The sequence below is a fragment of the Microcebus murinus genome, chromosome 1 (genome assembly GCF_040939455.1).
Source record: "Microcebus murinus isolate Inina chromosome 1, M.murinus_Inina_mat1.0, whole genome shotgun sequence".
Lineage (NCBI taxonomy): Eukaryota > Metazoa > Chordata > Mammalia > Primates > Cheirogaleidae > Microcebus > Microcebus murinus.
The window spans coordinates 126979268-126991576 of record NC_134104.1 but is presented as its reverse complement, the minus strand read 5'-3'; the positions used below and the strand labels follow the sequence as shown (position 1 = coordinate 126991576).

The following is a 12309-nucleotide window of genomic DNA, read 5'->3' as shown; positions in this document are numbered from 1 at the left end:
GGATTCCACTTAATAGTTCTAATGTCAGTTAGCTATGGGGCAAAGTTGGCATCATAAATGAAATCTATTGTCTATAGGAAAAGAAGACATATAACTAACTAATGGATCAAGAAGAGGAAATTTTTGTTGTAATGACAAAAGAGCTAATGATTGATAATATTCATATATGCCATCATTTAATGACCCATTTTTCACTACAAGCTGAATGAGAACTTTGAAAGATAATTTCTCCTTACCAGATTTGACTCAGTTTTGTTCATAAACAAGGGATCAGAGCTACAAAGAACCTGTGTTTGTAATAAATAAAGTGGTTTCTCATATTTTTTGAAATGCATTCATTTACTCTTTCCTGCAAATAACTTTGGTAATTTGATTTAACTTAGGTTAACTGTTAGAGTTCATTTACTTAAGATACCCTAGCTAATGGGCCAGAGAGGCAACCAAGAAGCATTTTAGGAATGGAGGGTTGTACAATTGTAAGGCTGTATCGGGAATATTCCATAGGCTAGCCCCTCTATATGTAGTAAATGGGAAACTAGCAGATAATATTTCAGAAGTCTAACTATAAGATCTGTATTAATCAAATATAGCTATCCTATTTGCTGAGCATATATTTCAGCTTTTGTTAAATTAACTTTTGTCTACTAGTTTATAATTTAGTATTTTTAAGTTTTTTAAAGTTTTTCTAATTTTACTGAGTTTATTGGATCTTCACAAGAATAACCATATCTTAATTGACTTTACTTCAGTTATTCTAAAATACAAAGATGAAGTTAGTATTGGGATCATGTTTTCATGCCAGTTTAGGTTTTTGGTTTTTTTTTTTTTTTTTTTGGAATATATGCATGAATGCTTCAGGAGATCTAAAAAAACAAAACATGTGCATGTAGAATGTAATTTAAAGGACAGTATAGATGATTGAAAATTGTTTTTAAGTGAGTTGGACATGCTTTTTCACTTGTTTCAATTCATTAAAAAGTAAAAATAACAGTAAAATAAATTTGTAAAAAGTACTGTCATTGATTAATTGATATTAAAATAAAAATAAATGTCATTTAAAGAAAATGATGTTTTTATATTACATATTGGACCAATAACTATATATATTTTTGGTCTTGTTTTAGATAAGTGATAGATTATAGAGTAATCAATGATTCTAGATCAAACATTCTAGATCAAACATTCTAGTCAAGGAATATATTGTTACATTCTGTATTTATTTGGAATAGTCAGTTACTTCATTGTGATGCACACAAGACAGCTAATTTGATCTTTATAGAAAGGATATCATTTGTTGATGGAGTTGCTGTTTTCATTAAAAAGAGCTAATTTTTTTTATTTGCACATGGTATGAATGTTATTTTATGAGTATAGAGTAAGGCAAACTCTGTGTCTGCTCTAATTATTAAAACATTACGCATTTTGATTGCTTGTATTGCTTTTTTTTAAGTGAGGAAATGAAAACTCTCTTGGACCCTGAATATCTGGAACATGATGCCTAGTAAGTATAAAAACTTTGTTATTTTTATTTTTTATACCATTGTTACTTTAATGAAAGGTAAACAAAGCATTATATTATTTTCTAATTTTTAGTGCGATGTTCTCACAACTTATGGAAACTGCTGAACCTTGGTTTTCAACTTTTGAGCATGATGGTCAAAAGGTAAATCTTACAGTACAGATCCTTTCAGTATATTTGAGGAAATAAATGATTTCAGTAAATAACAACATGTAGTGAGAGAATAATTTATAGTCATTGTTGCAATAACCAGAATAAACATATGAAAATACCTATGGAATAAGATTGAACCTGGGATCTAAGTATATTTTTAATTATATTGACATATATACAAAGGCAAAATAAAAATTTTATATAGGTAAAGAGAAACTTTTCTTTATATGTATATATGTTAATCAAGCAATATAACTACTTAGTTATAAAATTATGTAAATTTCTATTGCTACCCTACTGAGTTGTTGCTATAAAGTTCATAGCTAAAATCTGTATCAAATAGATTTTTAAGGAAATTTGGCTTCAGAGTAAACAATATCTTTTGAATATGAATGGTATCTTATAATTAACATGAATTTAAAAAAAATATTTTAAAGTTAATATCAGTACAAAGCAATTTATTTGAAGGGGTTCAAATTATTGAAAAATTTGAATTTTTTTTAAATTAAAGCATTCTATCATAAGAGTGTACTAGATATTATAAAATCAGAAAAAGATGTCTTGGATATATTGTTTTTATATTAATAATAGGTAACCATAATATAGAAGTTTCCTTTTGTTTATACAAATTAACATAAATAATTGAACCATAAAAATTAACATGGTCTTATAACTTTGGATCTGAAGACACTAGGGCACATACTGTACAAAGTATTAAAATACAAAGGGAGTGCATTTCTTTCTAAGACTTGAAATGATTCTGGAAAGACAAATCTTCCACGAAGTTTTCCCTTATACTAACTCATTCCCTTCCAGGAAGTTTTCTCTTATCTTAACACATTCCCCTCCTTTCCCCTGATCTTTCTATCAGCTGATTAGTAGCTGGTCTTATGTGGAATTCGATTTGTTTGCTAGGTAGTCTTTTCCTGTAGACTGTGAGGGCAAGAGCTTTGCCCTCTTTGTCTTTGTGTCCTTAAATCCAGTCCACTGATGAAAAAATGATCTTCCTTTTAGAGATCTTACAGTTTAGTAGGAGAGAGAAATAGTGAAGGATGCTGTGGTAGCAGAGAAGGTAAAGAAATAGGACCTAGTACTTGATCCCAATCTTTAAATAGATTTGAGAGCTCCTCAGTGGAGATGCGAGGGAGAGGATATTTCGGTGAAAGAATGGCGTACTCAGGATCTCTGGAAGCATGATGAAAGTAGAGACTGGCCACCTAATGAGGGGTCTTGCAGACATGGCTGAGGAATTTGGCCTTTTTTTCTTGAGCAAAAATGATGGGAGCTAATAAGAAGTCTTAAGGAAGGAGGTCCAACTTAGTATAATCTAATTTTTGTTTCAGGTAGATCACCTTGCATTTTGGAAGATGGATTTAAAAGAAAACTAAATTAGAGGCAGTGAGAGCAGTGTGGAGGAAAAAAATGATAAGGGCCTCAAATCAGTTTGTGCCAATGGGGCTGTAGAAGAGGGGACAGATAAAAGTGGTAGTGAGCAGCTAAAATTGGCAGACTAGCTATTTTTATTGAATGATAGCTTGAAGTGGACATGGTGAAAGGAAGAACATGTTTTTGAGCAAAAGATGATAAGCTCAGTTGTAGGTTGCTCAATTAGAGACCCTTGTGGCAATCCAGGATTCTTGCCAACATTTGAATTTATGGGAGGCACTTGAGAGTTCTAGGATGTGAATACAGATTAAGAAGTCTTTGGAAAATGGGTATTGTTTGAAGCATTATGTGTAATTGCAGTCACTTAGGAGGTAGCATGTAAGTAGAGAGTAAAACTATCATCAGAATTGTATGAAAAAGCAACATTTGAGAAACAGAATTTGAGCTAGAGAAATAGACTGAGAACGAGTGGTAGGCAGAAAATCACAAGAGAATGATGCCATAGATGCAAATATTGGAGAGAGGTAGAAATTGAGAAGTAAACAACAGAAGAAAGTTCAGACATAATATGTAAGGGGACATGATCACACCTGAGTGTTGAAGTTTACATGAAAACATTACAAGGAGTTAGTCATACATCTCTATTAGTATGAGACAAGGGATGACAAGAAGTGAAGTTGCAGATGGCCCAACATAGATTTTGTTTTTTTAAGCTAGCTGTGCTTCTGATCTAGAGAGTTTAAAAATCTTTTTACTCAGCTATTTAAATTAATAGGACAATTAAAAAACATACTCTTTTCCAATACTAGTTTCTTTTATTTCCAGCTTATTTATATATGCAGTTTTGAGAATTCAAAGTAAAACAATATTTATTGTTTTTCATATTTGGGTTATGCTACAAGAAATAGCTTTCCATCAAAATATTCCATTTATATACCATGGCTAATCAGATAAACTGACCATAGAGTAACTGGTAGATAGACTGTAGTGGCCATGACTACCTCTAGCCAAAATTATCTTGTAGAACTTAATGTCACAAAAGAAACTGGTCAAGGAAATACAGGTGAAAAATATTTAGAAGCCATTTTCTAGCCACTGCTTTATGAGCACAGCACAATCATCCATATGATGATCAGCATATGATTCCCATATAAGTGTTTGTCATGAGGTGACTAAAGTGTTCTTGTTTAAACTCTCACTGATGAATGATGCTGATATATTTTTCATTTCATATTAGAATATTACATATTCCATTTTTTCCTGTTTTTAGGGGAAAGAAACACTGATGACTCCCATTCCCTTTGCTAGACCACAGGATTTAGGGCCAACAATTGCTATTGTTACTAAAGTCAACCAGATCCAAGATCATCTGCTGAAGAAACATGATATTGAGCTCTACATGCACTTGAACAGACTAGAAATTGCACCACAGATATATGGGTTGTAAGTATTAAAGTTTAAATTTCAACTATACCTAATTATATAGTTAGTTTCTAATTATATGGTAATTTCTGTATGTCCCAGATCCCTAGAAATAAGAATAAGAACTGTTCTAGCTGAATTTTATCTCACATCTCTTTTGTGGTCTTATGTGCCATCCTCAGTGCTTATTACTTTCACATATGGTATATTATCTAATACTCCCACCAACCCTGTTAATTGTGTATTATCCCTTTCTTACAGCTATAAAAGCTATGGCTTAGATTTAGTTTATACGAATCACACAGCAAAGTCATAATTCCAAACCATAATTGTGTAGGATTGGCTACATAATTTGCAGATCCCAGTGAAAAAGAAAGGTGCAGGATTCTTTGAAAAAAAATTAGTAAGAATTTCAAGATGGCAGCAGCAAATCAGGCCATACATTCTAAGAAGTTGCATGGGTTATACACACGTCAGGCCAGCCCCGAACCCAAATAATTATATAAGGTGTTCATGTTTTTTCCATTTTATCATATAGTCATCTTTTGCTCTGCCCTCAGAGGTAGATTTCTATCAGTAAAGTGGAAACCTCTCTTAGGGAACATGATGTATTAATTTCTTCAACCATCTAACTTCTGTAACATGCCATAGCAGAAGAATAGGGAGCCAGTCGCTCCTTAAATAAATGTGTGTATGTGTGTGCATGTGTGTATTTTTTCAGTGGCTTATGAGGTATGTAGGCAAATTAGAAAAATAGTGGTTTTAGTAAATATGAATTAGCTGTGTAATGCTATAGACAACAAAAGGGTCCTTTATACTGAAATAATAGAACATTCATATCTAGTGCTGGGCAACTTCTTGGTAGATATTTCTGTAAAGCCTAATTCTCCATTAGGTAGAACATGAAAAATTGAGGTAATATTATTGAGGTATTACATAATAGATGCTCAGTAAATATGAATTCATTATTTGAATTACAAAGAATCTCAAGTCAAAAGTTTAGGACCAGAGCAGAGGCTATTTATTTAACCCAGCAAAAAGAATAAATGAGTATTCTATTTATGTTCTCCTGTAACACAGATTCTTTAAGTAATAACTCTCAGCTGTTTTTCTTCTCTGGCATCCCTGAACTATGATTGAAGAAATGTGCTTTCCTGGTTTAATGCCCCATGTTTTCATTTCTGTGACTTAAGTTTGACCTCGTCATTGGGAGCAGCTTCATCATTCCCCCTGGAAATGAGAAAGTTGTGTTTGATACAGGTATTAGGCAGAACTGTCGGTTATTAATGAATTGCTATGCACACTTTTAAGTCTAACTAATCTGTTTGTGATTATAGACATAAAAATTTATTTTTAAATTTCAGGTGACAAGGTCAGAAGTTAAATTCTATATTCCTTTCCATAATATACTAAAAGAATTGATATATTCAAATACAAAAGCCCATTTTACACCCTCAAAAATTATTTGCTAAGGTCTAGAAATTGGTCTTTAATATTGGAGAAAGAAATTGATGTTAAATATATGTATCATTTTTTTAAAATGCTTCGTAATTTTTTACCTCTTTAACTGAGCGAGTGCTTTACATTGCAGTAATGATGGTATGGGCTTGGGTGTGATAATTTATAATGAGGATGTTTCAGTTTCCTTTTTCAGACATTAGTTTCCTTCAGTTTTCTCTCATCATAATAGTTCAAAGAACTTCTTTGATATCCTGACCAGTAACTTCTCAGTAAAATTCCATGATCCATAACATATTTACTCTTAGTCCTTTCAACTTTATCAGCAATCCTAACAGTTCCAGGGCTTGCAATAACCCCAGGTGCATCATTTATACCATTATTTTTCAATAGAATCTCATCAGCATTATTTTAAAAAATATATATTTCATTTTTGAAGAAGAGGTCACTCATTATTTCATTTTGGCTTGTATTACATTTTATAGTGCAAGGATTTTATTTACCTGTTTCGTGTATTAATTCGGTTTTATTATCACTATTTTTGGAGCATTTATTGACTTGGTTTCATTATTATTGTTTTTGGAGTGCATGAAAAGCCAAAGTGCTTGAATTTCCTTATGTCCCTGTATGCTACCCTAAACTGTACTATCCATCTATGTCTATTAATACTGTTAGAAACTTTGATGTCAAAAAATAATATAAAATAGCAGTTTGAAGCATAGACTTTGAAGTGAAACAGAGTTGTTTAACCACCTTGAGTCTCTGTTTCTTCATCTGTGAAGTGTAGATTGAAAATAATGATACCTGCACTTCTTATATTATCCTGGTTAGAGCTAGAACCCATTCTACTAAGTGAAGTATCACAAGAATGGAAAAACAAGCACCATATGTACTCACCATCAAATTGGTATTAACTGATCAACACTTAAGTGCACATATAATATTAACATTCACTGTGTGTCGGGCAGGTGGGAGGGGATGGAGGGGATGGGTATATTCACACCTAACAGGTGCAGTGCGCATCATCTGGGGGATGGACACATTTGAAGCTCTGACTCGGGTGGGGCAAGGGCAATATATGTAACCTAAACATTTGTACCCCCGTAATATGCTGAAATAAAAATAAAAAGAAAGAAAATAACGGCACCTACTTCATACGGTGCCTGTGAGAATTAAATCATAGTGTACAAAAAGCATAGTGCTCAGTATGTAGTATACATTCAATATATGTTTGGAAATACTTTCATTATCATTATCTGTCATTACCATTTGTTAGTTAGGATAGCATAGCTATGTGAATATGGCGTACTATGTGATTCATGAACCCTTCTAGCTTTGTCTTTGGCCTTCTGTGTTTTTATTCACTAAAGCCTATGCTTCTCTTACCTGCAAATGTATTAGTCTAAATAATTGCTGGTGCTACTGTTTATTCCTGTTGGAAGTAAAGTTTTTAATTTTGTTTTACATTCAAAACTAATACTTGAAAATATAGTCTGTGGTTTCAGTAAGTTATCATGTAGAAAAATATAAAATAAATCAATATTTAGTTAATAAAACTGTTCTTAGATGACATAATTCATAGTTGTGTTATCTAAAGTACTTTTACATGCTAGCTGTTTTATAAAATTTTGATTTTCAAACAAAACAAATATTTTCTTGTAAACTGTTTCAACAAAATTAGAAAATAATTTTGTAAAAATGTCAATAATGAATAAGCCAATGGCAAAATGTTATCAATGCCAGCAATTTGTATAGACTGAGGAGTAAATCATAAATATATGTCTACATGAGGGGAAAGTGTTTAGCAATACTAAGGCATACCCCATATTGAGTCCAGGTTTCTAAAATTATTTAAATTTGCTTCCTGTTATGGTGATAAGTGTCATTAAGAAAAATTTTGCAACTATTTCATTTTTAACACCAGTTTTTATAAGAGAATATGTATGTATGTCTCCTGAGGTAAGAGATGTGCCAGGTGTAAACATATTTGCTCCATTTTATTAATAAATTTACTTAGTAAAATTAGAATTAATGAAAAGTATAAAAATTTTCATTGTTCTAACATTGAGTAATCTCATTCCAAATTAGTTTATCTTAGTTCTATATAAATTAATATTTATTTTGAAATATCTGAATATATACCCATGAAGTCCTGAATGTTATATAATAGCTTGGTTAATAATGCTATTATTTTATATATTTAAGTGTGTTATCTTCTGGGTAATTTGACTTTTTTGTTGTTAGCAAATATTAAATTGACTTAATACCTGTATTTTAGGTTAAACAAAATTAATCTCCAGTTAAATGTTCAACATAGGTATATTATAAAATAACATATCCTAATAGTAATTTACACTATGTTTTTCACTAACTATGAAAGATTACTCCCGTTGCACATAGAATGAAGTTTCTCTTGCTTTAATTCAAATAATCAACCTCTTGAGTTGTCTTTTGTTTGCCAATTATTGATTGATATTGAACTTTTTAAAAAGATTCAGTTCTGTAAGTTTCTGTCAATGCATACTGACCAATTTTCAAATTTAAACATTAACTACATCATTTCTAACTTTCCAAGGTAATTTCCAAGAGTTGTTTCTGTGGTATTTTCATTTTTAGTTAAGAATAAAAATGTCCTGTTATTTCATCACTTGGGGTTATGTTTGTGCAAAAGAATCTCAAATATTTGTGTTAGGATTTGATCACTGATGACATACCATGTTGTAAGTCCAAAAGACTCACAACATCAGATTCATAATTAGTCTCTTTTATGAAGAGACTAAAAGTTGAAGTTTAAGTCAACATTTTTTGCTAGGCCAGAATAACTATTTTGTCACTTTCAATATATTGAATCTGTACATTTTAGACTATATTTTATACTTTGTCATAAATAGAATACATAATAAGCATCTGTAGGATATGTAATTAATGGCACTTTTGAGAAAAGACCCTCATAACACATTTGGGCTTTGGCACTGTTAAATTATGAGCTCTTAACAACACTCATGGGATAAATTCTATATCCCCCAGCTGCTTATTATACATCTTCCATGTCTATTTCCTGTTTTGTAGATTAGCAGTTGCTTTGCTATGTGGTTTATACTAATTTAATTGGGAAGATTCTTGATTACTGATAAGTAATCTGCTAAATTTTGTGATATAATTTTATAATATCTGTACTAATACGTATCACAGTGTAGTTATGGTGAATGTTAAGTTTTTTTAACCTATATTTGAAGTGTAAACATATGGTTAAAAAAAATGTAACTCTCAGTCATCAGCAATCATTATGATTATCCACCTTAAAAAGTTTATTTCTCAACAGTTTAATAGCTTCCTAAACAGTTAATGATTGAAATATTCTTTTCTTTTCAGTGTATACATTAAACATAAGAAATGAAATTTGAGGGATTAGAAAGTAACAATCTAATGATAGCTGAATGTTTCCCCAGAATTATTCCTTTTGAAAACGTCCGGTGTTTCCCCTTCTACGTGAAAAATTACCAATGACTAAGAATTAAGGGGAAGAACAATAAATATTTGAAATACTGACTCATAATTGCTAATATTTATTGAATGTTTCCTATGGGCTAAGTATTGTGCTGAAGACTTTATGTAGATTATCTTATTTATCCTCATAGCATATTGGGAATAGGTACTGTTATTATCCTCATTTTATAGATGAGGAAATGAAAGCTTTGGAAGACTTACTTAGATCAAACAACTACCAAGAAACTGAGCCTGGCTTTGAATTCTTGAGCCTATATTCACACTCTAATACAGGGTCCTCAAACTTTTTAAACAGCGGGCCAGTTCACTGTCCCTCAGACCATTGGAGGGCCGGACTACAGTTAAAAAAAAACTATGAACAAATTCCTATGCACACTACACATATCTTATTTCAAAGTAAAAAAAACAAATGGGCAAAACACCCGCAAACTATGGCCTGCGGGCCGTAGTTTGAGGACGCCTGCATATGACTAGGACCATGAGTTTGGTAGAAATCTAAGGCATCCGAAGATACTATGTGTCAGATTGAACCATACGCCGCTTTCAGCTTCACCAGATAAGCTTCAAAGACTCAGGCAGGTACAAGGCCCAGAATTGGAGGAGGCTTGTTAGTAGTGATCAGAAACCATCCTTGTAAGGAAGGAATAGAAAATCAAGGGCAGTGGAGAGCCTAAGGCCCAGACATACCAAGAATCAGGATCTTTCATATTGGATGTGCCAACAGCGAAAGTATAGCTAAAATGATAAGTCATACCCTAAGGTTCAAATTTTTTGTCCAAGTCCAATACAACCTTATTTAGGTCAGGCTGATGAATAGAAAGTAAAGAAGCTTGGAGAGGAGTGGTCTTCAATTTCAATCTTAAACTTGACCTACAAAAAAAGAGTTAATTTATGCAGTAGAGGAAACTGAACTTCTAATGGCAAAGTGACCATATATTTTAGCATAGTCAAAGGACCAAGAAGGAAAGGTTGTAATAAGTTTGTTACATTTTACAATTTTGTAATTGTTACTCTTGTACAATCTTAGAAAAGGTACCATCCCCATGCCTTTATAGGTAAAAATACACTTTTCCCACCAAGAGGTGAATAAAAATTAATGATCCAAACAAGAAGAAAACAAGTCTTAGAGAACTACTGGAAAGACAACCAGTAAGATATGTTTAAATCTATACAACTGAATGAAATTGTCAAAAATAATCATTTGAAGAGCAGTAAAAATAATTTAGATTATTTGTAACTTATATCTACTTAATCCTAGTGAATAAAGAGGGAAGGAAGTATAAAAATTTACATAATTCATCAGTACACATGGAATAAATAAAATATACTCTTTCATCGATATTTCTAATCATTAAGTTTATGTTTTTAAAAATTCTCATAAAATAATATTTGTGGGTTTGGTGTGATAGCTCACACCTGTAATCCCAGCACAATGGAGGCAGGAGGATCATTTTAGACCAGTAGTTTGAGACAAGCCTGGGCAACATAGCAAGATCCCATCTTTCTGCAAAATTAATTAGCCAAGTATAGTGTTTCATGCCTATAATCCCAGCTACTTGGGAGGCTGAGGTGTGAGCATCCCTTGAGCCCAGGAGTTTGAGACTGCAGTGAGCTGTGATCAGACCACTGCACTTCAGCCTGGATGACAAAGTGAGACCCTATCTTTAAAAAAAAAAAAATCTATACAATAAGATTATAAGGATTAAATGAAAAAAATTATGTAGAGTATAATATTTGGCACATTGTAAGCACTCAATAAATGTACATTGTTATTAATTTTTATGTGGTCAGTACAAAATGCCTGGCTCATGATAAGAGTAATAATAACAAATACTGATAGTAAGAATAACAAAAGAAAATACCTGGAGTACTTACAAAGGAAGCATTAAAAAAAGATGACAAAACCCAAAACTATCAAACATTAGCTATGATACTATACATAAATGCTTTAAGATCACCTAATAAAAGACGAAGATTCTCCACTGGCTTTATAGACAATGTCCAACTACATGCTACTCGAAAGAGGCAGCTAAAATAAATTGAGATGGCTTGGTAAAAGGAATACAGGAGCAGCAGTGGTAATATCAAGAAGTATACTTCAAAGCTAAAGCTTTGAAGACCAAAAAAAGTGAGGACAAAAATAAGAGTACTTAATTTCTGTTAATGAGCACATATGTTAACAACTAGAAAACCAAAACACTTTGAAGACATAGTTGAACCACTAATCTTTGAAGAATTAAAGAAAATGAAGGCAATAGCAAGATAACTTACTATGAAAAACTATCTGTGTTTTAATGTCTACAGTATAGTAAAGTGTGTTACCTCAATCTGACAATATTTTAGAACTTTAAAAATAGATAATCTAATTGCCTAGAAAAGCAAATTGTTATTATATATAGAACTAGCATGTGTTCACCAGAACAAGTTAGGTAAAACAGAATCACATTTTCTTTTCCAAGTCACCAGATTTCTAAACTTTTGACTGAATATTTTGATCTCACTATTCTCTTGTAATATTCTTTTGCTCAAAATGTATATTATGTGGACAGAGTATTATATTTAAGTGTACCTTCACGAAACAACCATGTTCAGTAAATATGGATGAGTCATTATACTATTGCTCACATGGTGTGAGGTCTGTGGTACCATGCCATAGGGCTTTGTCATTGGTCCTGCACAGAATCCTAGTATCTTAGGATCTTGGAAGATCACTTTTTTTAGCTAATTATGAGATGCTTCAATCTCAATTGTAATATCCATATTAAATAATTGAATATCTCAACTTGATCAGTCCCTAATTAGGAATTTGATACTGTCACAGACAACTTATTCCACTTCTCCACTGTACTTCCCGGTATAACATA

At 31.9% G+C, this 12309-nt stretch overlaps 1 protein-coding gene across 6 annotated transcripts in view; it reads left to right on the top strand.

Annotated features, from left to right (window-relative positions):
* Window positions 1-12309, top strand: part of TBC1D5 (TBC1 domain family member 5) — a 529649-nt gene that overhangs the window by 328387 nt on the left and 188953 nt on the right. For all 6 annotated transcript variants that reach the window (XM_020289588.2, XM_076005553.1, XM_020289677.2 and 3 more), the window contains 3 exons: window positions 1451-1501; window positions 1594-1663; window positions 4329-4501. In XM_020289588.2, coding sequence (XP_020145177.2) covers window positions 1451-1501; window positions 1594-1663; window positions 4329-4501 — 294 coding nt within the window. The remainder of the gene's footprint in view (window positions 1-1450; window positions 1502-1593; window positions 1664-4328; window positions 4502-12309) is intronic.